The sequence below is a fragment of the Zeugodacus cucurbitae genome, chromosome 2 (assembly GCF_028554725.1).
Source record: "Zeugodacus cucurbitae isolate PBARC_wt_2022May chromosome 2, idZeuCucr1.2, whole genome shotgun sequence".
In the NCBI taxonomy this organism is placed as follows: Eukaryota; Metazoa; Arthropoda; class Insecta; order Diptera; family Tephritidae; genus Zeugodacus; species Zeugodacus cucurbitae.
This window is the reverse complement of record NC_071667.1, coordinates 81,757,898-81,781,690: the sequence shown is the minus strand read 5'-3', so window position 1 is coordinate 81,781,690 and position 23,793 is coordinate 81,757,898. Positions and strand designations below refer to the sequence as shown.

The window sequence follows — 23,793 nt, the reverse complement described above, 5'->3', positions numbered from 1 at the left end:
TAAATGTTGTTGTTCCCTTTTACATTAATTTAAATGTAATTACAACGTAATAATAATCACTGTGGAAATAATAATACCAAATGTATTTTTTGTTATTAAACACATTTTTGAACGCATTACAAAATGGGAGACTTATTTTCTTGTTGACAGTCTACGAATTTATTTGTGACGTAATTGCCAGTGTTGTTTTCTTTAATAATTTTCATATAATTTAAAATCATATATTTGATATTAAATATCACAAGAAAATTTGTAATAAAAACTTAATATCTAAGTTTATAGTGATTCACAAAACACATGTTTTGACTGTAATGATTTAAAATCTTAATTAACTGAATAACTTATTGGATGATAAGTTGTCGTTATTTCCCTCTGTATGTGCAACACCGTACGGTATACACATTCCGTGTGACGTTTCCTTCGTGTCAATTTTTTGCTGAATATTTTGGGTTGGTCGTCGTCGTTGGTTAATTTCTGATCGTTTAAAAAATATAAAAAGAATGAGGACGAGTTAATTAGAGGAAAAAATCGTAGACACACTTTATCTAAAATAAAAGTGCATTCACACAAAATATACCAGAAATAGCAATATAGTACTGAAGTCGTAGTTGAGGATATACAATTTTGGAAATATTTATTAGCAAACTGAAACGCTTAAGAAGGTAATTGTGATATTTCACGGAATTTATGAGCCTACTATCATCGTGTCACCTGCAGATAGATGCAATAATAGCAGCGATTTGATAAAGCAAGCGTAACCACCTATAACGAACCAGTGAATAGAGGCTGTTTCAATAAAATATATACACCGATGAATAGCCTTTCCACCAGTGGAGCCGCAACTACTGCCACACCCTCTTCAGATGAGGCCGGAGGTGGTGGTGCAGATGCTGATGCTAGTTCGCGGCGCCAAGCCACACGAGTATTTAAGAAGAGTTCATCTAATGGTAAGGTCACAGTGTACCTAGGAAAGCGCGATTTCGTCGATCACGTTACACATGTCGATCCAATCGACGGTGTAGTCTTCATCGATCCCGAGTATGTGAAAGATCGCAAAGTTTTTGGACAAGTACTTGCCGCCTTTCGGTATGGTCGTGAAGATTTGGATGTGCTTGGCCTGACTTTTCGCAAAGATCTGTATCTAGCGCATGAACAAATATATCCGCCACAACAAAATGAGCGGCCATTGACAAGATTACAAGAGCGGCTTATAAAAAAATTGGGACCAAATGCATATCCTTTTTACTTTGAAGTTCCTCCGTACTGTCCGGCATCAGTGTCGCTACAACCAGCTCCCGGCGACACCGGCAAATCTTGTGGCGTGGACTACGAATTAAAAGCCTTTGTTGGTAAGTAAACCGCAGTAAACTAAATGTGGTGCAGTGTGGTAATTTTTATTTTAAAATTAAAATTTAATTTTTTTGAAGTCGGTTGTAGTTGAAAAATGTTTAGGACTTTCAAATAATATTGTATACTCAGGTCATTTTCAAAGTCAAATTCATTCATTGCGCACACCCTCACTGCTAAAGTCGCATTTTGGTAGTCGTCGTGGCTAGTGTGTGATAACGCATGTCACAGTGAGGTTAATTAATCTAGTCGATAATAATATGATGACAATGAACACTGTGATTCAATTATGCATATATTTGCTTTGGGTTTATCTGTGCGCAAAAAATATGGCACATTTCTCGACAATGCCACCGGCTAGCTGGGTGTGAGTGCGTCATTGGTGCGCAGTTTTAATTGTTGCGCAAGTGGCTGCAGACCATTTAAAGCCATGACGTATAGGGGTTAACGCGGTTATAGTTAGCGTCAACTAATTGATTCATGTTTCTTCTTCATTTAGATGTACATATGTAATGCTTGACATATTTCATATGTGTGGGAATTTAGAAATATCCCGTATTTTTGCGCTAATTATTTCCTATTAATATACAATCAATAAATAGCAGAATGTATTCTAGCACGTACGCTTTCTTATAATATTAAAATATCTAAAATAAATTTCCACTTAAATTACTTGCGAAAAACCGGCTTTGCTACGATAAAAAATGTTTGTTAAAAGCAACGAAATTCAAAGTAAGCTTCACTTATGGCGTATAAATCATGATTCATCAATCTAATGCCTATACCACTGCCGCTATGTCATTCCACTCAGCTCATTTATTTTTTATTGCATTGTTAGCTGTTGCCATTGGCCGTTTTGGTTATTGGGATTTCATTGCAAAACGATATCGCCTTCGATCACACACTACATTCGAATACTGTGTGTGTGTGTCTGTCTGTATATTTTTCACAGCAAAGCCTTTGAGCTTTGCGCTTGCTGTATTGGTTATCTGTGCCTGTGGCGTATTCGGCGTACTCGGCGTTTACATGCGTGGTATGCCATTCTGAACATAATAAAATACAACTGTGTTGATTTTTGTGTTTTTTTCGCTTTTTGTTTATTTTTCTTAATCGTACTTCTATCTATTTGCTGCTTCTATTCTATCGGCAAGCATTTAAGTTAATTATTCTCCGATAATTAACTGCTACATGCCTATATCCACATACATTTGCACATCTATATACATCTATACATGTAATTCATATAATTATTGCAAAAATCAAAAGTGGCACACTCAATATTAATCAGTATAGATTGTGGAAGTGTTATTATCATAATTATAGGGCTTTATCGTTTAGGCTATCAGTCGTGGCTATATAAAATCCAGTCAAAAGTAGAATGTGTGTTGCAAAACCAACTCACATCCGCCTACCAAAATGAAGCGTGAAGAATTAGAATTAGAATTAGAAAAAAATTGCAATTTTCGTATGGAATTTTCAAATAAGTATTTTCAAATAAAAATTTTTATAGGCCAGGGTCATTGAGAAATAAATGATTTTCGCAAAATTTAATTCGAAGCAAATTGTTTAAACAAATTCGCAACAACATAATTTTAATTTTGCCGCCTTTTTGCAACGCATTCTAATATAAACTTGTTAACAGCAACGAATTCTCATTTGTATACAGTACTTTTGAAACTTTAATAGCTGCTGCTCATAGTTGGCTTGCACGTCCATGCCTAAATATGTATGTAGCCATACACATATGTATGTATGTATGTTTGTATGTCGTAACATGTGCTTGTGTTGCCATAAAGTCAATACATCTGTGCTTTGCTGTACATGTACATACATATAGTAAATAAAAGTGAATTTTGTTTATTTCTTTACCCCCTTTGCACCGAAGAGTCTACACATGTCTAACATTGACGCAAATTGACTTGCCTATAAATTACTATTCACTGAAATTAAACAGAAATTTTAATGAGTAGATCTGCTGTAAATTTCAGCAACATATTTAGCATTCGACTGCAGCAGCTCAATCGAAATTACGTACATACATACATACGTAATTGTATGTACATATGTAATCAAGTGTATGCGTGTGTAGCACATCAAACTCGTGAGAAAATAAAATACGAAAGATTCAACTTTTTTTTTTAATTTTGCCTCTTCAAAGTTCTTTAAAGAGGATGCTATTTGTTTTAATGCTAAATTAAGTGCTTAGAAGTCTCATGTTTGATGTTCTTTTTCTGAATTATTAATGTTTAGGAAACGGATGTTGGAAGATTTCGTTTAATTGTAGCTTTTAAAATCTAAATTTACCGGTCAGCAACAAACGGAACATTTGCAAATATATTTTGGATCAGATTTTTTGCTTTTGTCGACCTTTCTTGCTTCTTCACTGCTAGGAGCCTAAGTCCCTACCAAATCAACAGCGACCTTATTCGCCAACTGTGCGAAAGAGTATAGTCTAGACCTGAACATCTCTGTCGATGGCATCAACATTCCGACTGCCAATAACCCCACAATTATTACCAAAGTACAGATCCGCAACAAAATCCTCAAGCGCTAGCCGGCAGCACATGGAGTAAAAGACAAAGAAACTTGTTTGGCACTTACCAGGCTATCGGCGGGACGGTCATAAACTATGCAGCCCCTATACGGCCTGTATACAGTAGGTCGCTGTTGAGGAAGCTTTAGACTTGTTAGAATACCGCTCTCCGGACAGCCACAGGTTGCATAACGAAATGTTCTCCAGACACTTTATGTTGAGATACTTTCGTGGAACTTGGCAACTTCGTTCTGTATAGGTTAAACTCCTACTTATGCAGACTAGACTCCGACATACGCAATATTTGTCTCGCATGCAAAGAGTCCCCGCATGACACTAACTACCTCTTTGCATATCCCCTAAACCCCACTCACCTAACACCACTTTCACTTTGGTTCAAACCTCGTTTTCTGGGCCTCCCGAAGGCTGACTTCGATGACAATTAATTTAGGCTTACCGGTTCAGGCAGGTTTGGGTAACCGTTATAACAACAACAACAACGACAATCCTCTGGAAAACATTAATTGCTAGATTTTAAGCGCTTAGAAAAAAACGGTAGCTAAGGAATTTCTAAGCGGCATTACATGATGCTTTTGATAATGAGTTTGTGTAAACTCATCACAAGTTTTAGCGCAGTTTTTTTTTGGAGTCTCAAGATCAAGCAACAACCTTTCATTTTCAATTACACACACTGTTTTCCATTTGTTTTTGCTTTACATTAATAATACTGACAATAATAATCAATGAAATGCAACTTTTCACAGGCGAACACATCGATGATAAACCGCATAAACGCAACTCTGTCCGTTTGACCATACGCAAGGTTATGTACGCACCGTCCAAGGTGGGCGAGCAGCCATCCATCGAAGTGAGCAAAGAGTTTCTGTTGAAACCGAATAAAATCCACCTAGAAGCCAGTTTGGATAAGGAGCTCTATCATCATGGTGAGAAGATATCCGTCAATGTGCATATAGCCAACAATTCGAATCGCAACGTAAAGAAGATTAAAGTTTGTGTCCGTCAATTCGCCGACATTTGCCTTTTCTCGACGGCGCAGTACAAGTCGGTGGTGGCGGAAACCGAATCGGAGGACGGTTGTCAGGTGCTGCCCGGTTTTACGCTGTCGAAAGTGTTCGAACTGTGTCCACTGCTTGCCGACAACAAGGACAAGTGGGGACTCGCGCTCGACGGCCAGTTGAAGCACGAGGATACAAATCTGGCGTCCAGCACGCTCATAACGAATCCGGCACAACGCGAAAGTCTTGGCATCATTGTACACTACAAGGTGAAAGTTAAACTGCTCATCAGTGGCGCTTTAATGGGCAATGATTTGGTCGCTGAATTGCCATTCACGTTGATGCATCCCAAGCCAGAAGAGGAGGATAATCCACTATTAATGGATAAGTCGCCGCGTCAGAGCCTACGTGATGGTGGCTTGTCATTGGAAGCTGTTGGTACCGGCAATGGTGTTAGCGAGGCGCAGCCCGAAGAGGTGCCCACAACCAATTTGATACAATTGGACGAGGATGATTCACAAGATGATGACATTATCTTTGAGGATTTCGCACGGCTCCGGCTAAAGGGCGCCGAAACTGAGGCCTAGACAAAGGAACAGCTGTCATGGCGCTGCGTTGAGCCGACATTGATCATTTAGAATGCTTAAAAGTAACATATAAATTGGTTTGGTATACGTAAAATGGATCCATATATATATGTGTGTTGCGAAGTGCGCACTGATGTCTGCATTTTGCAAATTTGTATCCTTATAATTGCCAATTTCTTTATTTTTGGTTTTTTGATTTTTTTTTTTTAATTACATACACATGTACGAGTCGTTTGCCAAGTAGAAACAAAGTTATTTTGTAAAGTTGTGGAATTAAATTGAATATTTCTTAGTAACTAAGTTTAGTAATGTAAGTTGAAAGCGTAATAATTGTGCAAAATGGATGTTTAACATCCCAAAAGTAAAATTTGAATGATATTGGATATTGCTAAATTGTTACTACTGCTGATACTGAAACTGAACTAAGGCATTTTGGTCAAATTTTTGAATAATTGAGATTAAGAGTCGTGTAGAAGCAAATAACGAAAAACGAAACTGTCATCGCGCAAAAAGCAAAAAGCTAAAAACATGCATTTTAAATGTATTTACTACTTTTTAACATATTATATTTTTCTTTATATTATTATGGAATTTTATTTTAGTGCTATTACGTACATACTACATGCATATATGCTTATAAACTTACGAAAATACGCGTGTTTATTTTTTATATATGTATGAGCTACAAAGGTTTGCAATTTTATAAAAGAAAAAATCCTTTTTTAACGGCTTTTAAATATATTTATTTAAATATGTTGATAACAAAGGTAGTACATATTGATGTTGTTGATGTACATACATATATGCCACAGCAACAATATAAGCTTTAATTGTAAAAATACAAATAATAATTGTATACCTGTTGAAGGATTAAGAGAGAGTGGAGTGGAGTGGAATGAAGAAAATTAACAAATTAAAACGAAAGAAACTTGCTGCATTTTAAAACACACACACACATACATACATACCCACACACACACACATACACAGCACAATTACGAGAACCGTGAAAAGTATTTATATTATATATGTAGCTGAACTGTTGGCGCTAATCTAAATGTAATCATCAAAATTTGTAAAATAAAAATTTGATTTGTATGTCACAACGCATTGCACACACAAAATACACAAACATTCCTGTAGTTTCTAATTTGCTAGCAGTTAGCTAAGGATTTTCGATGTAGTGCACTCTATAAACAGCTGAGTTCTTTAGAAAACGCAATAATAAATAATACTGTGCAACACTCTGCTGAGTATTGAACCAAACTCACTTTTTCCGGGAGATTGAGTCATAAGTAAAAAATGTGTACTCTCCGATTTTCGAAGTTAGCCTTCAAAATCGAAATATTTGCCTTCGAAGTTCGCAAAAATGACTAAAAAATTATTATTACTTACAGAATATAGATACTAAAAAATCCAAAATATAGATATAATCTAAATTTGTTCTTAATTAAAGCTTAAATGACAGATGTTATAAGGGGTCCAGTATTTTTCGATATACAATTTTTGTTTTTCGAAGATCAAACTTTGACCTTTCCTAGCATCTGTTAGATAAGCTTGGCGGAAAAGTTTTATACACCATTGAATTAACAGAAAAATGTATTAATAATACTATTTTTAAAAAGTCGTTTTTTCGAACTTCGAATCCATATATTCTCCAGAAAAAACGTGAGTCCGGTACAATACCAGAAAAAAATCGATTTTGCCATATAATGTAATTAGCAAAAACAAATTTGAGTCACTACTTAATTCCTTGGATATCTACGCGTTTGCCGGAGTATTCTTAACGTTGTACAATATTGAAAATTAAATTTCAAAATCTGTATATCCGTTACATATTTCAATTTATGAAAATAGTAAAAATGCTAAGCTGTATCAATGTTAGTATTCTAAAGATTTAGTTGAAGATCAGTTTTATGAAATTTTATGCATTTGAAAAGGTTATTTGGTTGCTGTTGAGAACTCTAAAGAATATTTGAATATTTTGAGGGTGAAGGTTTTGGAATATAAATAATAGATTCTATTTTGGAAATAAGTGCATACAAATAATTTGCTATTTTTAATACAGTTGTACTTCCCTAACTCGAATCACCATAATCCACAAAAAAATGATGTCCTGATCGAAAAGATAGATTTATGGTAGGAAATTTGTATGAAATTTGACTTCTATTGCCAATTCTAGAGTTCGAGTTATGGAGAACTTCGAGTTAAGGAAGCTTGAAGTTCAACTGTATTTTAAAATTTTTTTATATTTTTGTTTACATTTTTTTATTATATTTTTTTATTTTTAAATTTTTTTTTATTTTTTTTTTATATATTACTTTTATTATATTTTTTTAATATTTTTTTTTTGTAACATTTCAAGTAGTATGCACTCTAGAAGAGATCAAGAAAATATTTTTATTGCAATTTTCAAGTAAAAAACTATACATTTGTGTTACAATCTGTAGAATTACATACGTGTTTGAGTCAATGTTGATAAATATTTATAAATTCTTCAAAATTTTCGCACAAATTTTAATTGTAAATATTTGTTTAATTATGTGTTTTAAATTTGTATATTCAGTAAACAATGCAAAGAAAAATTAAGCTCTGTTACTTTCTGTGGAACGTATGTGGAGTCTAACTGCAATTTGTATGATCCATATTTTCGGACCAAAGGGTTCCACTTAATACTTGCTCAAATTTGTGTAGAAATATTTTAGGTTTACTAGGGTACAATTTATGTTTGTCAAATATATATATCGCTGTAAAAAAAATAAAATATATATTTCTTATTTTAATATCGCTGTAATAACTGTTATAACACTTGGCATTGCAAACGAATTCTATATATTATATAAAAAAAGTAAATATATGTACGAGTATATGTTCTATAATTAAATATTTTGTATGTATTGTTAATATTATATTATAAAATAATCTTTAAGTGCTTAAATTTATAAAATGATGTTGTTGGTCTTCAGCGGTAAACAATTTTCTATTTGTAAACAAGGATTTTTAAATTAACTACTAAATTTGGTTCAAAACACAATATTTTTCGAATTTTGTTTCCGTTTAAAATTCATCATTTCTTCTTTAACTCAGCAGAAAGTGTTTTTTTTTTCAAAAAAAAAAAATCAGCAGCGTGTTTACGATTGAGGCAAACGGCCAAAACATACAATAGAAAAATATATATTTTAAAAAGCTTTTTAAATACCGACTTTATAATGGAAAATAATACCTACCGGCAGCAACAGCTTTTTAGCCTATAAATAAAGCGTACATATACACATACATTAATACTAAATAAATAAAAAATAAAAAATTAAACAGCAAATTCATGAAAAAATCGGGATTCGAATTGCTTACAAAAGTTAAACAAACCAAAAAAGAACGTCGTCACAAAGCGACTGTGTCGCACCATCCCACAAACGTGGCCATTGAAATGAATTTAAAGCGCAAGAAATACAATATTGAATACTTAACAATTAATAATAAATAAAAAAAAAAAAAAACAGAAAATATCATTATATATTGTATGTACTAATAAAAATGAATTATCTATTGTAATAGCAAACGTCAAAGTGTGTGTGTAGTTAGTAGCGCTAATTAACGAAATATTAAGTAAATGAAATATTGTAATTGTTTTAAAGAATTGTAATACAATGAAGTTTTATATACATACATAAATACATATTATACATACATACATACATATATAAATGCATACAAATGCATTGGAGATTATGAAGCGATATACATACATACACACAGCCACACACTCATATATATATATAAATATATTTATATATATATTTAAAATAACTGCACACATACATACATTTTTACATTGCATTGATGGAAAGTCAACAACTGTCTACACCGATATCTCTTAGTAGCTGCAACGTTTTCACAAAATTCCCCAAAAGAAAAGAAAAGCGAGAAGCAACAAACAAAATCTAAAATCCTTTAAGTCAATAGCTGTTTCTACACGTAAACATACAACCTTACATACATTCAACAAATCGATATGTATATGTATAAATTGAAAAATATGAAAAAAATTATGAAAAAAATAACCTAAGTACTGAATACTATATTAGTACCCCAAATGGTATCGATGTTTCAGTGAAATCATTAATAAACTAAAAAAAAGTCGTGAATAATATAAATAAGAAAATAAAAATTCATAACTTATTCAAATTATTTGTGTTTTCTGGAATGGACGATGGAATTGGAGTAAAAAAGTGAAATTGTAAGCTCTAAAAAGGTATTAAGTTCAGGTTTAAAGACAGGCTTTTTGATAAGTATTGTTAGATTGTATGTATCTATGTGATTGGCGTTGAATCGTTTAGCCGGTTATAGCCGAATCGATGATAATGCGCCACTCCTCTCTTTCCTTCGCAGTTCGGCGCCAGTTGGAGATTCCAAGTGTAACCAGGTCGCTCTCCACCTGGTCCCTCCAACGGAGTGGAGGCCTTCCCCTTCCTCGGCTTCCTCCGGCGGGTACTGAATCGAACACTTTCAGAGCTGGAGTGTTTTCGTCCATTCGTACAACATGACCTAGCAGCGTAGCCGCTGTCTATTTATTCGCTGAACTATGTCAATGTCGTCGTATAACTGGTACAGCTCATCGTTCCATCGTCTGCGGTTTTCGCCGTTGCCAATGTTCTGAGGACCATAAATCTTGCGCAAAATTTTCCTCTCGAAAACTCCTAGTGTCGTCTCATCTGATGTTGACATCGTCCAAGCTTCTGCACCATAAAGCAGGACGGGAATGATAAGCTTAACTTGTAGAGTTTGATTTTGGTTCGCCGAGAGAGGACTTTACTTTTCAATTGCCTACTCAGTCCAAAGTAGCACCTGTTGGCAAGAGTGATTCTGCGCTGGATTTCGAGGCTGACATTGTTGTTAGATTACCAGAAATTTTTTGTTTTAATGTAGTTTTTGTAGTAGCAGCAACTTTATTCGAAGTTATTCACCGTTTTCATGATAAACCTGTTTGATCTAGCCAAGGTCGCCAAAGCGATCAAATTCGGTGTATTGTGGGTTCTATAGTCATTGTTAGATCTTTTAAAATCTGAAAAATAGGCGAAAGTGGCGTACAGTTCAAAATTCATTCAAAAATTGAAGGATTATTTGGTGAAATCTTAATATACGCTACATGAAACTTCAAAGCTCTCAGTTTAAATCGAACAGCCAGTCAATCGAAAGGGTATGACTTTACGTTTCTTGTTCAATATCAAATTGATCTAGTTTCCATATACATACATCTTATGCGAAGAAGTCCAATGCGGACATCGGCATTATGAAAATAACCTTTAATCGGGTAGTCTCCTCAATAGGACTAACTCGTTTACAATTTCAATTGGCTTTCAAGCTTTCGTCTGATGGTTTCTATGTAGATATAACAATTTCGGTATAAATGTTCCATGTCTTATTCATCCCATATTTAATCGGCTAACGCAGCTTTGCAATTGTTAGGGCTTTATTAGATATTCGCCAATAGATCTCTTAGAAAGTGTTACAAATCATTTTATCTGAGACTTATAGGGTTTCAGTAAGTTCTATCATCTGTAGAGTAGAGAGTTAGCTCATGCCAATAAATTTTAGAGCTTTTTAAGGTTAGGAAAACACTTAGGGAATTTTTTATGCACCTGATACCAGGCTCCTAGAGCAACAATCACGTATTTATTCTACAATAGTTGAAAGAGTTAAACTTAAAATTAATTTTCATAACATGCAATTAATTTTCTCAGTAAAAATAAATTTCCAAAAAACAAAACAACTAATCACATAAATACAAGTTCACACTGAAACATTTTTAAATACCAAAAATATTTCGAAGCAAGGCCACAAAGGATGGGTAAGCTGAATGCAACAGCCCGAAAGGAAGTAAGCAACACAGAAAAAAATACAAATGAAAGAGCCTAAGGAAATACTCGTGCTGTGAAGCAAGAAAAAATAATACAAAATAAACGCAAAAAAGGAAGGAAAGAGTAAATGTTGGCAGTTCGTTTGCAATTCCATTGTATTTCCCAAATGACCGGCGGCCTGTTGCTAGTAACAGAAGAACAGTTGGAACAATTGAAAAATGCGTGAATGAACAAAAATGAATGCCGAAATCGATTAAGCTTTTAGAAATGTTGCCCTCTTGGATTTTGTACACTTGAATTTTGGGAATTTACCGCTTGATTTAGACACAGTTATGCGCACCAATGTATATATACGAGTACATAGGTATGAATGTGTTAGGAATTGCACTTGGATGCAAGCGATTGCTGTCTGCGTGGGAGTTAGAATTTTAAAACAAAAAGATATAGATTCAGACTAAGCTGTAGTAACGATGGAATTCAATCCTTATGCAAGCAAGAATCATACAATGTTGGATATGTGTGAGAACATATTTGAAAAAGCAAAGTTTTATTTCTGTTCTTTGAAAAAAGTTGTTTTAGGTGGTTTTGCCTTTTAGTGGGGCATTTCAGTGGAAAATTTTGCGCTTAACTCGTGACCCACTGCGTATGAGTAATGTCTTTTGCGAAAAGTAGAATCATATGGAAAATGTGCAGGCAATTGCAACTTTTTTTTTTTTTGGTTTGGAATAAGAATTGTAAAGAATGAAGCGAAATGCAATAATTTGCATGACATTGGAGACTGTAAAATTTCTACAACAGCAAATCGAACGGACGGATGTCCGAACTGCGTGGATACACTGTGTTCGTAAATGCTTTTGGTTCATTTGTGCTTGTATCCGACTTAGAAAGTCTAAGTGTCATATTCGAAATAGCTACCCTTATGCCAGCGCTTTTTTCAATTGTCGAAATACTTCTTAAACTCGATTATTGGGATAGCCTTGGCTCTTTCGGCGCCAATCCTTGTAATACCAATTCTCCACTGTTCTATTTGTCTCCTCTTAATGTTACAGGACTGACATAATGGTTCTGCTCTAGTACTGCTATTTCGCATTCTTCCTAATCAGGGCTCACCGATATTTTAGGGGTAAAAGTACCAATGCAATTGATTTAATTTGTGTTGGATTTTCTTTAAATTTGACTACGTAAACTATTGTCCTGAAAAATCGTATCCCCAACACTTAAAAGTTCACAACTCGCCTTGGTCCTAATTTTAACCTATCAACCACCGATTGTTTTGCTCGCCATTTTAGAACTCATGAATATATAATAAGTAATAAGGTTAACTGTAATTTTGTGCGATTAGTCAAACTATTTCGGATTACTATGCAGATATGATATGTGTTTTCAAAATAGTCGATGAAAAGGATCTGAAAATTAAACTCATTAAAGCTATACAAATATCTGCTAACACAGCCACACAAAAAAAAATTGTTTTGACCTGGGGATCTTACTATGTGTGCTATTTGTTTTTGGGGTCACTGAAACCGTATCCGAGGTCCATTTAACCCCATCAGATCAGGGTTTTGAGATAACTCTAGAAAATCAATATCGCGGACGGTTTTTTGAAAAATTCATCGGAATCGTTTGAAACTTGTTACTCAAAATTCAAAATGGTGGATGCAATATAGAGAAGTTTTAAAATATGTCCGCCACGGCTCGCCATTTTGAATTTTAAAAAAGTAACGTCAAATTCGTAATCAGCGATCCCGAAAACCCCAGGATAACGATTTTGAAGCGATTCCGATGTTCAAAAAAGCGGCGCCATATTGGATCCGCCATTCATGACAAACATTTTTTTGTTTATTTATTTCGAAAATAATTGCTGAGAGGAAACTTATATAATATTACTACTTGGACATATTAAATCATTAAAGCTATACAAGCACACTAAACTTTGACAAAACTGCGTATTTAAATACATCCATTGCTACTTGCGGTTTCGAGTAAACCACCGCTTTTGTATTAAAGATGAAAGTTTACAACAATAAGGGTAACAATGAGCGCACTTAGATGAGACTCTAGATATTACAATTTACTTTACACTGTTTAACAATTCATTAGCGCCAAACTTTCGCCACAGACTGACAAGGCGATTGTTCACTTGAAACGAACTTGAGCAGCGGGCGCAATGGACACTGGGTTGATGGTGGCTTCGCATACGCACTCGGCCTTTGCCGCAGCAACGCACATACAAATCACTTAATCCCTGTGCCGGATGTATGGGTATAATGCCCAGGAAGTGTACAAAGTAAAGTGAGGGTACTGTGAGTATTTTTGTGGGAAAAGTTTGCGCAACAGATTATTAGGAATTATCAAAACTTAATTTAGTTCAAGTTGTTCGTGGAAACACACATCCAAACAAAAGTAAAATTTCTCCAATGGGAATGTGTGCGAGGGTGTGTGTGCAGTGTATGCGGGCTGTGCTTGTAGTTGAAGGAGCGAGGCGTGGCAGAAGGCGAGCGCACAATTCGCCTGGCAGGTGACAATCAGCTATTGAAGCGCCGTATGGTGGTTTGACGTAAGCCAAACAAGTTGATATTATCTCGAGCACAATGGGCTATGCAAAGTTGAATTGGTCTTCATATCTACGTGCTTCAAAGTGTTCTTGAGGGTGCATGAGTGTTCTTTTGTGTTATCTTTTTCGATATTCATATTTCTCGCAAGTATTTATGTGTTACATGTTGTAATCAAGTATGGCCAGCAGAAATAAGAGTATGAAAACCAAAGTTCCTGAGATTAAAGATAAGCGCAAACTTCTTCAAAACTTAAGTAGCTTTATTCTCTGTTCGGATTTAAGCGAGTTTCCGTTTTGTTTTGTCTATTGACGGCTAAATGCCTTCGCTATATGTAAATCGCTGCCTATGTTGTGGTTAAAGCTCCAGTTTTTATGTGGGTTATAGTTTAAGGTTTAAGGTCTCGACGAACAAAAACCAAACTCTACAAGTCTCTCATCATTCCCGTCCTACTTTACGGTGCAGAAGCGTGGACGATGTCAACATCCGATGAGACGGCACTAGGAGTTTTCGAGAGAAAGGTTTTGCGGAAGATTTATGGTTCTCAGAACATTGGCAATGGCGTATGAGTTATACGATGACACTGAAATAGTTCAGCGAATAAAAAGACAGCAGCTACGCTGGCTAGGTCATGTTGTTCGAATGGATGAAAGTGCTCCATCTCTGAAAGTATTCGATGCAGTACCCGCTGGTGGAAGCCGAGGAAGAGGGAGACCTCCACTCCGATGGAAGGACCAGGTAGAGAGGGACCTGGCATCGCTTGGTATAACCAATTGGCGCCAAACTGCCAGAAAGAGGGATACGTGGCGCGCTGTTGTGGACTCGGCTATAACCGCGTAAGCGGTGTCTACGCCAGTCAAGAAGAAGAAGAATTAAAATTAATTTAATGTAGACCGGTTACTCTTACATCTTTTAATATTTCATATAGTATTTGGCATTATGAAGTATTAAAGGTATAGTTCATCGAAGCAAATACTCCACTTATTCATAGAAGATACCGTATAGTCACATCGCTAGTGGCCTCGAATGACAGTATCCAGTTATATGCTTTAACACACCTTGGTTTAGCTTTAAATGTCGTCTCGACATCTGTCTAACCTCATTTAGTTCGCAAGACTTCTCCACCTAAATTCAAGAACTATGAAAAAAAGTTCTTCCCTTTGCCAGAATATGTTCCAAGAGTTGTAAGGGGTCTTAAAGGTTTCTTATATCGATTATCATTGTTCTGAAAGTTATTCGATCAGCTTATCGGAAAATAAATATTCTATTGTTTCTTGGGGTCGAAAGTCTTCAGTATGGCGGAATAGAACCGGAGAAATTTTTCTTCTACGATAGTTTTAGCAATCTATTCTATCTTCACATGCCTTACGTACTAGTCCAAAAATTAGCAAAAATATAATAATTCATAATAATATCCAAGAAAAACATAAAGCCATTCAACTCTAATAAGCCGTTGCTGAAATGAAAGTAGTTAAAACGATTATCTTTAAAGACGCCTGAATCCCAGAGCGGGGGCGAACGTTGATGACTGCCACCAATGGCGCAATTGACTTCAATTAAAAATGACTCAACACCTCGACGCGCTGCTGGCCACGACTTCACACTGTGCCACACCAAGCCGGCGAAAGGATCTGTACACCCCGATACCCAACTGCAAGCACAGTCTTCATTTTACTTGACTAGTAGCTCTGCCTGTTGCTTTCACTTCTTCGTAGACGTCGTGGCGACTGGCTTCTTGTAAGATTGTTGATGCTGCGCTGAAGCATTTAAAGTTGGAACGATAATGAGTCAGATTGGACGTACTGCTGAAGCCAAAGAGACTCCATACAAATACATAGATATGTCTCCATGAAAGTGTAACTTCAGTAAACTACATACACATACGCACACGTAGTCGAGTCACACGGCTGGCTATCAATGTAATGAAATAAATATAAATAAACTAGCCTAACGGCACAGACGACGTGGGGTCTCGTCCGGGCGCAGCAATTTGGTATAGGTAATATTCGCATTTAAAAGAAATCCCTGCGTAATCTTAGCAATGCTACTGCGGATACGGAAGTCCAATTAGATGAGGTAGCTTCCGGATTGGGTGGAGAAAACTGAAAAGAAACCAAGTGGCGCAGAGAAAACGACAGTGCAGAGCGTGTGCAAAGCGACAGCTGGAAACTCGTTTAAATGTAGACGAACTTGTTGTGCAGGGGGTGTGGATGTATAAGGTGAAGCGAGTGTTAATTGCGCTTCTCACAACGGGAATTGACTTCAGACACTGCTGTTGGCAGTAAGAAATGAAAATGATCTGGTCGATGAAGCCTGTTGCTTTTCAAATGCTGCCATTGACAGTCAAGGCATTGTTGTGAAGTGTGAAGCGTGGACGTATGTGAGGCATCTGCCAATGACGTAATGAAGCTTGAGTATTGAACCGGCGTCAATTGCAGAGCATTGCTATTGATTGACATTTCCTACCGGGCTGCTATTGACTTTTTTGTCGCTAACAAGGTTTTAATGAGTACTACAATGACCAAATGCGTTGATTTCGTCTGCATCTGGGAGAGTTACTAATTAGAGATTTGTAACAAATTTATATACATTTATATATTTTTTAAAGGAGTTGAAATTTATTGTCCCGTTTTTGATGGGACTAAGGGCAAGACAAATTAGACCAGCGAATGAAAATTGCAATTAATGTAAGTCACATCTTGGGAACAAATAATTTGGAGGACTGTTGAAAAGGATCATAAGTTCTTGGCACGAATAAATTAAAATAAGGCATTTAGGAGGTCTCTTGTATCATTCATGATAGAAAATAGAAAGAAGTCGTATTTCAAGAAAGGATAATTTTGCGAAAGTAGTTTGTATTATCGAACAAACCTTCAAGTTCACTGGGGAGTTGCTGCTTTTGAGCTAAATAAAAATAACATGAAATAAATTTATAATGCCGCTCTTATATTTATTATTTCAAAATGTATAATTCTCTAAAATTCTCACATATATTCTATAGAACAAATATTTGTGGTGATAAATTATTCCTTTCAATACATTTGGCATAATTTAACAATAACTTGCCAGCGTTCACTTGTATTTGCATTTTTATTTTCTTATTTATACGCCAATGGGGAACATTTTGTATGCAAAAATTTGGATTACGTGAATTTTGCTTTTGCTAACTGCATATGCGCATACATTTTTTATCATTCGTACATAGTAATTCTTTAACCTCGAAATAATTTGAAACTGCCTCAAATCATTTAAAATCAATCAGTTATACAATATTTGTAGTTGTGACTTTTGTACATTATACACTAATCCCCAAAGTTTGTGAGGTTAAGGTTACTGTAGGTTCACTTTGCGCTACAAAGTGGAGTAGTAGTTATTGGTCAATAACCACGAAGCCTGAAACTCGACTCTGTGACGCAACTTGAATGAACCATTAGTTGTTTGTAAGTACTGAAGTCCTACGAGAAGACCTTATGTTGGGGCAGTATTAGACTTATTTTTTGAAATCAAAGAAATTGACTTTCTACCAGTCTCCGTGTCTTATGTAACACCCAAAAAATAAAGAGAGATATTCTCCTAAAATATCCAATTAGATTCTGAAGTATCCACGTAATATACTACTTATTAAAGTGCTTTGCTTACTTTAAGAATGTTGCAGAAATATTCACCGATTAGAAGAATTAAAGGCAATTACACTCGAAGTTCTCCACAATTTCAGGTTACACAATTGCCACAACAACCGGTTCCACGATATCGGACCTGTATTGACCTGAATTTTTCGGGTAAACTGTTACTTCAGGCACTGTTATTTCGACGATTTAACACTGTTTGGATCGGTAAGTTTTAATTTATAATGGTTACAAAAATAACACCTTGATCTCAAAAAGGTTAGGTTAGGTTAGGTTATTCTGGTAGGCTAAAAAGCCACACATGGCCCAGATTTGGTCCTTTGCGATACCAGATGGAGTGCCGTCACTTAGTTAATGAAGCGTAATCATCCTTTAGGATGCCTGCGCTTGTTTCGAATTTCAAAAGGCATTGTGGCTTCACCAACGAAAAATCTTCCAGATTAACGTAATGTGTAGCCCCCAAATGCTGAAGCCGTTGTCTTGATAATGCAGGACATTCGCAGAGGAGCTCCATTGTTTCTCTGGTGCCTTGCTCTTGACATCTCCTGCAGTCTTCGCGATCTATCAGCCCCATCTTGTAGGCGTGCGCCGTCACAAGACAGTGACCAGTGTCTCTATCGAGCGCCAATAGAAATTTCGTGTACTTCTTATTTACCGCTTGCACATAACTTTTGCGGTTTTGCATCCCGGTATATTCTTCCAACGCGCTTTGAACTTTTGTACCAAGCTTCTGTCTAGATCATCATATAGACAGTGTATGGGTTTATCTACGTTCATCATGTTTTCGGATGACAGTCTTACGCCTCGTTTGGCAAAGTCGTCCACTATTTCGTTACCCTCTATACCCTTGTGGCCTGGCACCTAGTAGAATTGAAGTCGCCTATTTCTGGCGCCATCATCAACTGCTGTCTTACCACTCAAGACACTTTCGGCCGATATGTTGAAGGAAGATATTGTCTTGATTGCCGCCTGACGTATATGTTTAGTATCCTATTGGTGCGATTAAGGATAGCTCAGCGGCTTTTCCAATTGCAAACACCTCCGCTTGAAATATACTGCAGTGATCCGGTAGTTTGGGTGGTTGCTTTACACCTAACTCCTTTTGATTTCAAAAAAGTACTTAAGAAATATTTAGATAAAGTATGTACAGTTTTAAAACTATTCCAAAACAATTTTCAATATAGAAGAAACTTCAACATCGTGGTTCGGTGTTAGATTTATATTACAATCGAGCATTAAAAATTATCAGAGAATGTAAAGATTAGTGCATGCCAGCCAATTTTTCATACGAAGATAATAGCGATTTGCTAAGCTTTATTTATGCCTACTGCAAAATCAAGAACCTTTTTTTGGGGTGTGGAAAGATTGAAAAAAGGTACAATTTACATAAAAATATTTAAAGGCTTGCTAGTGTCTAAAACACAAATTCGATTTCAAAACTTCACATTCACAATAACACTCGAGGGCATAATAATAACTGCGAAAATACATATCTACCCTACGTCCAATTGCATGCGTGTGTGTTTAAGCTGTGCCACTTACAGGCCTGTTTAAATGCGAATGTGATATACGACCCATACAGAGGTCATAAGTTACATTTATATATATGATACATATATATTAAAATTTAATAGGGTGTGGCATATTTTTTTATGTGTCTTGTAGTCTTTTCCTTTGCTGAGTCATGAGTTACTATATATGAATTGGTTTCAAGTTATGCAGAATACGTATTTGGAATTTTAGAAGATAAAACTAGAGTAAACTTCACCAAATATTATCCAAAAATTTCTTATATGAGTTTAAGTAAGCATTGTTTCACCCCAATGAACAGGCACCCATTTGCATGTGTTTACTGAAAACAATGATATGAATTTTCCTTCGTGTCTATGTGTGTGCCCACCTTTAACGCATACCCACTTATTGCAACGCTCCCTTTCGTTGTCTTTATAACAGCGATTTTCCCCATTTCGTTGAGGCAATTTGAGCAAAAATTGCGGTCGCTTTCAGTGCAACCTCGTACCACCCTTATATCCAGTTATGTTGGTGGTGCTGCTGTTGTGATGTTATTATTTTATTTCTTGTTTTTTTTTATTTTTTGCTTTAAATGAATTTTACATTGATTTTCAATTCACTGCATTACAATATTGTTGTTGCCTTTGATAAAAACAAAATATTTGGATTCACAAAATGAGGTTTACACCTGTCACTACTATCAGAGAATTTGCATACATATAAACAGAGGCAATGGGTGTATAAAACAAGTAAGGAAAGGCTAAGTTCGGGTGCAACCGAACATTTTATACTCTCGCAATTTATTTAGATATTTTTTCGGTGAAAAATTACCCTTAGGCACTGAGTTCTTCATGTTTGACATCAGGGGCCTTGAAAAGTCATGGTTCGATTTTGACAATTTTTCCACAAGTGATGTCAGAGCTCAAATATAGTATTTGTGTAAAGTTTTATTACGCTATCTTTATCGGTTCCTTATGTATACATTATAAAAGTGAACGAATCAGAAGGATTCAAAATTGAGTTATATGGGAAGTAGGCGTAGTTGTGAACCGATTTCGCCATATTCCACCAGTGTCATCAGGGTGTCAAGAAAATATTACATACCGAATTTCATTGAAATCTTTCGAGTAGTTCTTGAGATATGGTTTTTGACCCATAAGTGGGCGATGCCACGCCCATTTTCCATTTTGTAAAAAAATCTCAGTGCAGCTTCCTTCTGCCATTTCTTACGTAAAACTTGACGTTTCTCGTTAGTGAGTTAACCCACTTTTAGTAATTTTCAACCTAACCTTTGTATGGGAGGTGGGCGTGGTTATTATCCAATTTCTTTCATTTTTGGAGTGTATAAGGAAACGGCTAAAAGAAACGACTGCAGAAAGTTTGGTTTATATAGTTTTATTGGTTTACAAGATATATAAAAAAAACCTATTTGGGGGCGGGGTCACGCCCACTTGTCCAAACAAATTACATTCAAATGTGCCCCTCCCTAATGAGATCGTATGTTCTAAATTTTATTTTCATAAATTTATTTATGGCTTATTTATAGCTCTTTTTGGTTATCGCCATTTTGTGGGCGTGGCAGGGGTCCGATTCCGCCCATCTTCGAACTTAACCTTCTTATGGTGCCAAGGAACACGTGTTCCAAGTTTCATTAAGATATCTCAATTTTTACTCAAGTTACAGCTTGCACGGACGGACAGACGGACAGACGGACGGACGGACATACAGACATCCGGATTTGAACTTTACTCGTCACCCTGATCACTTTGGTATATATAACCCTATATCTAACTCTTTTAGTTTTAGGACTTACAAACAACCGTTATGTGGACAAAACTATAATACTCTCTTAGCAACTTTTGTTGCGAGAGTATAAATATATGTCGATTTGTATACATACCTACATATCAGAAAATTAGATTTCACAAAGCTTCTGATCGCTGATAAAATTATTACAAGCGAAGTTTCGAAAAGTGGTGATTGGAGAAAATGATCGATATTTCGATAGAAGTCGATTTCTGTTTGTAGCGGCTTTTGTTACAGTGTGGCAGATCAGAAAATATGAACTATTTTGAAAGATCCTCGGAAAAATTTCCAATTCGATTTATTTCAGAAAACAATATTATCTTCGATGGTTCTAATGAGAATTTTTGTAAGATCAAGTCAAAAGTTCATTTTAGTGATATTCTATCTCAAAAATATAATATTAATGATGCTCTCCAAAGTGTCACCACTATTAGCATAATATAAAAGTATATTTTTTTTGTTAAACATCTTGTTTTCGCATAGATTTAGATCTTCCGTTTGTTTGCTATGCATATTCACTTCTTACCTGTCGGTGCGACCTGGAGGCAGTGGAAAATGATAACACCGTAAATTCAATTGTTTTTCGTTTCTCCTTACAAAAAGCTAGTTTTTTCTTATTATTATTTACAGCATTGGCATTATGTGCTTTTAGGTGTACCCCCAATTTTCTCACTTATCACTGCCACTGATTGGCAGTTGAGTAGGGTTAACGTTAACCCTTTGTTATCCCAAGTAAATGCGATTTTGCACACTATTTATGTTTGTAGCATTCGGCTGGAACGGGGGTGCGCGTGTATACGTTCACCCCAGAACACAGTAGCGCTTTTAACATTTAAACTTAAACAAATATTTTATGTTTAGAAAAAAATTAGAAAATTTTTATTTTAGTATTGGCAAAGTGTGTATTTTGCGGTCGCTTTTCCATGCTTGTAATATATTTGAATTTGTGTTGAGAAATTTGCTTTTGCTTTGACTTTGTTTGGAATTGTTTCACTGTGCGTTATGTTTTTGCACTCTTCTGGGGTTTTATATGTGATTCAATTACGCACCCTTTGCTAAATTGATGCCGAAATGTTTACGAAGTGTTTATTGTGTATTACGTAAGGATGATTGCCGTGTTACAAAGCAAAATATTTGCCTTTTTATTAGTTTAGCATAAAAAGTGAGCAGATATGTGCAAAGAATTATGTTCCAATATGTGTGTATGTATATTTTTAAAGTAGAAACATTGCATATAGGATATGTATTTAAATAATTTATTTGTAAACACAAGTTTCTCTTGCTTTAAAATATATATTACGCGCAAAGAAAGCATGTTTTACATATTGTATTATTTAGAAATACCTATACATATAATCATCTATTCTCCTATCGTTGGAGATTAGCCAATTGAACAAGGTACACCATGATGTTGTACTATAATTTTTCACAACAATTTATTTTTGAAGTCATTTTTATACCCTGAACAGGGTATATTAAGTTTCGCACGAAGTTTGTAACACCCAGAAGGAAGCGTCGGAGGCCCTATAAAGTATATATATAAATGATCAGTATGTTGAACTGAATCGATTTAGCCATGCCCGTCTGTCTGTATGTATATATACGAACTAGTCCTTCAGGTTTTAAGATATCGTTTTGAAATTTTGCAGATATTATTTTCTCTTCAAGAAGCTGCTCATTTGTCGAAACTGCCGATATCGGACCGCTATATCATATAGCTGCCATACAAACTGAACGCTCGGAATCAATGGTTTGTATGGAAAACTTCCGCATTTTACTACATATCTTCACGAAATTTGGTGTGAGTTATTGCTCATAGAAATAATTTGATCTCCGAAAAAAATTGTTCAGATCGGTTCACTATAGCATATAGCTGCCATACAAATTGAACGATCGGAATCAAGGGCTCGTATGGCAAACTTCCGCATTTTACTACATATCTTCACGAAATTTGGTGTGAGTTATTGTTCATAGAAATAATTTACTATCCGAAAAAACTGTTCAGATCGGTTCACTATATCATATAGCTGCCATACAAACTGAACGATCGGAATCAATGGTTTGTATGGAAAACTTCCGCATTTTACTACATATCTTCACGAAATTTGGTGTGAGTTATTGCTCATAGAAATAATTTGATCTCCGAAAAAATTGTTCAGATCGGTTCACTATAGCATATAGCTGCCATACAAACTGAACGATCGGAATCAATGGTTTGTATGGAAAACTTCCGCATTTTACTACATATCTTCACGAAATTTGGTGTGAGTTATTGCTCATAGAAATAATTTGATCTCCGAAAAAATTGTTCAGATCGGTTCACTATATGCTATAAAGAATTAGTAAAATGTTTTCGTTTTTTTTACTTACTTTTTCTTACATCTTTAGATTTGCTTAAACACATAGTTACTGAAAGAAACTATATTAGCTTCGGTACAGCCGAAGTTAACGTTTTTTCTTGTTAACATTGTGAGTTATCTAAAATGTGTAAAACAAAACTTTACCACTTTAAAGAAGTATCCACTTACTCTCTTGTATGAATTCAACGCGATAATCTGTGACCGGGCCTATCATAGACTATATCCTTATATTCGTTTTCGACTAGCTCCCGATTCATCTTATGAGGTATGGTGATGTTGGTGTAATAATAAGAAGAACTTCTTTATTAGAACTTAAGGGACTTAGAAAGCACTAGAGCACTAGTAATTAGTTTCTAGTTCTTTACTTTTTCCTTACGAATCAAAGTAACATATGGCTCTCATATTACTGACAGTAATTAATGTTGAGTGAAGAATTAATAATTTAACGATTACATTTTTATAGTGTTTTTAATTGAGCTTTTCTAATTACAATTTCATTGCAACTAATAAATAAGAGACTTTAGGGTGAGTTCACTTTCGAACATCAATTATATATCCACGAAAAAGTAAATACAATATTTCAAAATTAAATCCAT

The 23,793-nt window shown here is 35.3% G+C and overlaps 1 protein-coding gene and 1 long non-coding RNA gene across 2 annotated transcripts; one reads left to right on the top strand and one right to left on the bottom strand.

Moving 5' to 3' along the window:
• The first annotated feature begins 441 nt into the window (after positions 1 to 441).
• Positions 442 to 6,376, top strand: LOC105220166 (beta-arrestin-1). The gene is made up of 3 exons (XM_011196582.3): positions 442 to 662; positions 718 to 1,349; positions 4,645 to 6,376. Exons 2-3 carry the CDS (start codon positions 812 to 814, stop codon positions 5,481 to 5,483), a joined length of 1,377 nt encoding a protein of 458 aa, XP_011194884.2. The 5' UTR covers positions 442 to 662; positions 718 to 811; the 3' UTR covers positions 5,484 to 6,376.
• LOC128920466 (uncharacterized) lies at positions 4,644 to 23,587 on the bottom strand. The gene is made up of 2 exons (XR_008470535.1): positions 23,366 to 23,587; positions 4,644 to 10,545 (listed from the first exon to the last, which is right to left on the bottom strand). It is a non-coding gene; the product is annotated as an uncharacterized LOC128920466 (long non-coding RNA).
• Positions 23,588 to 23,793: the final 206 nt, after the last annotated feature.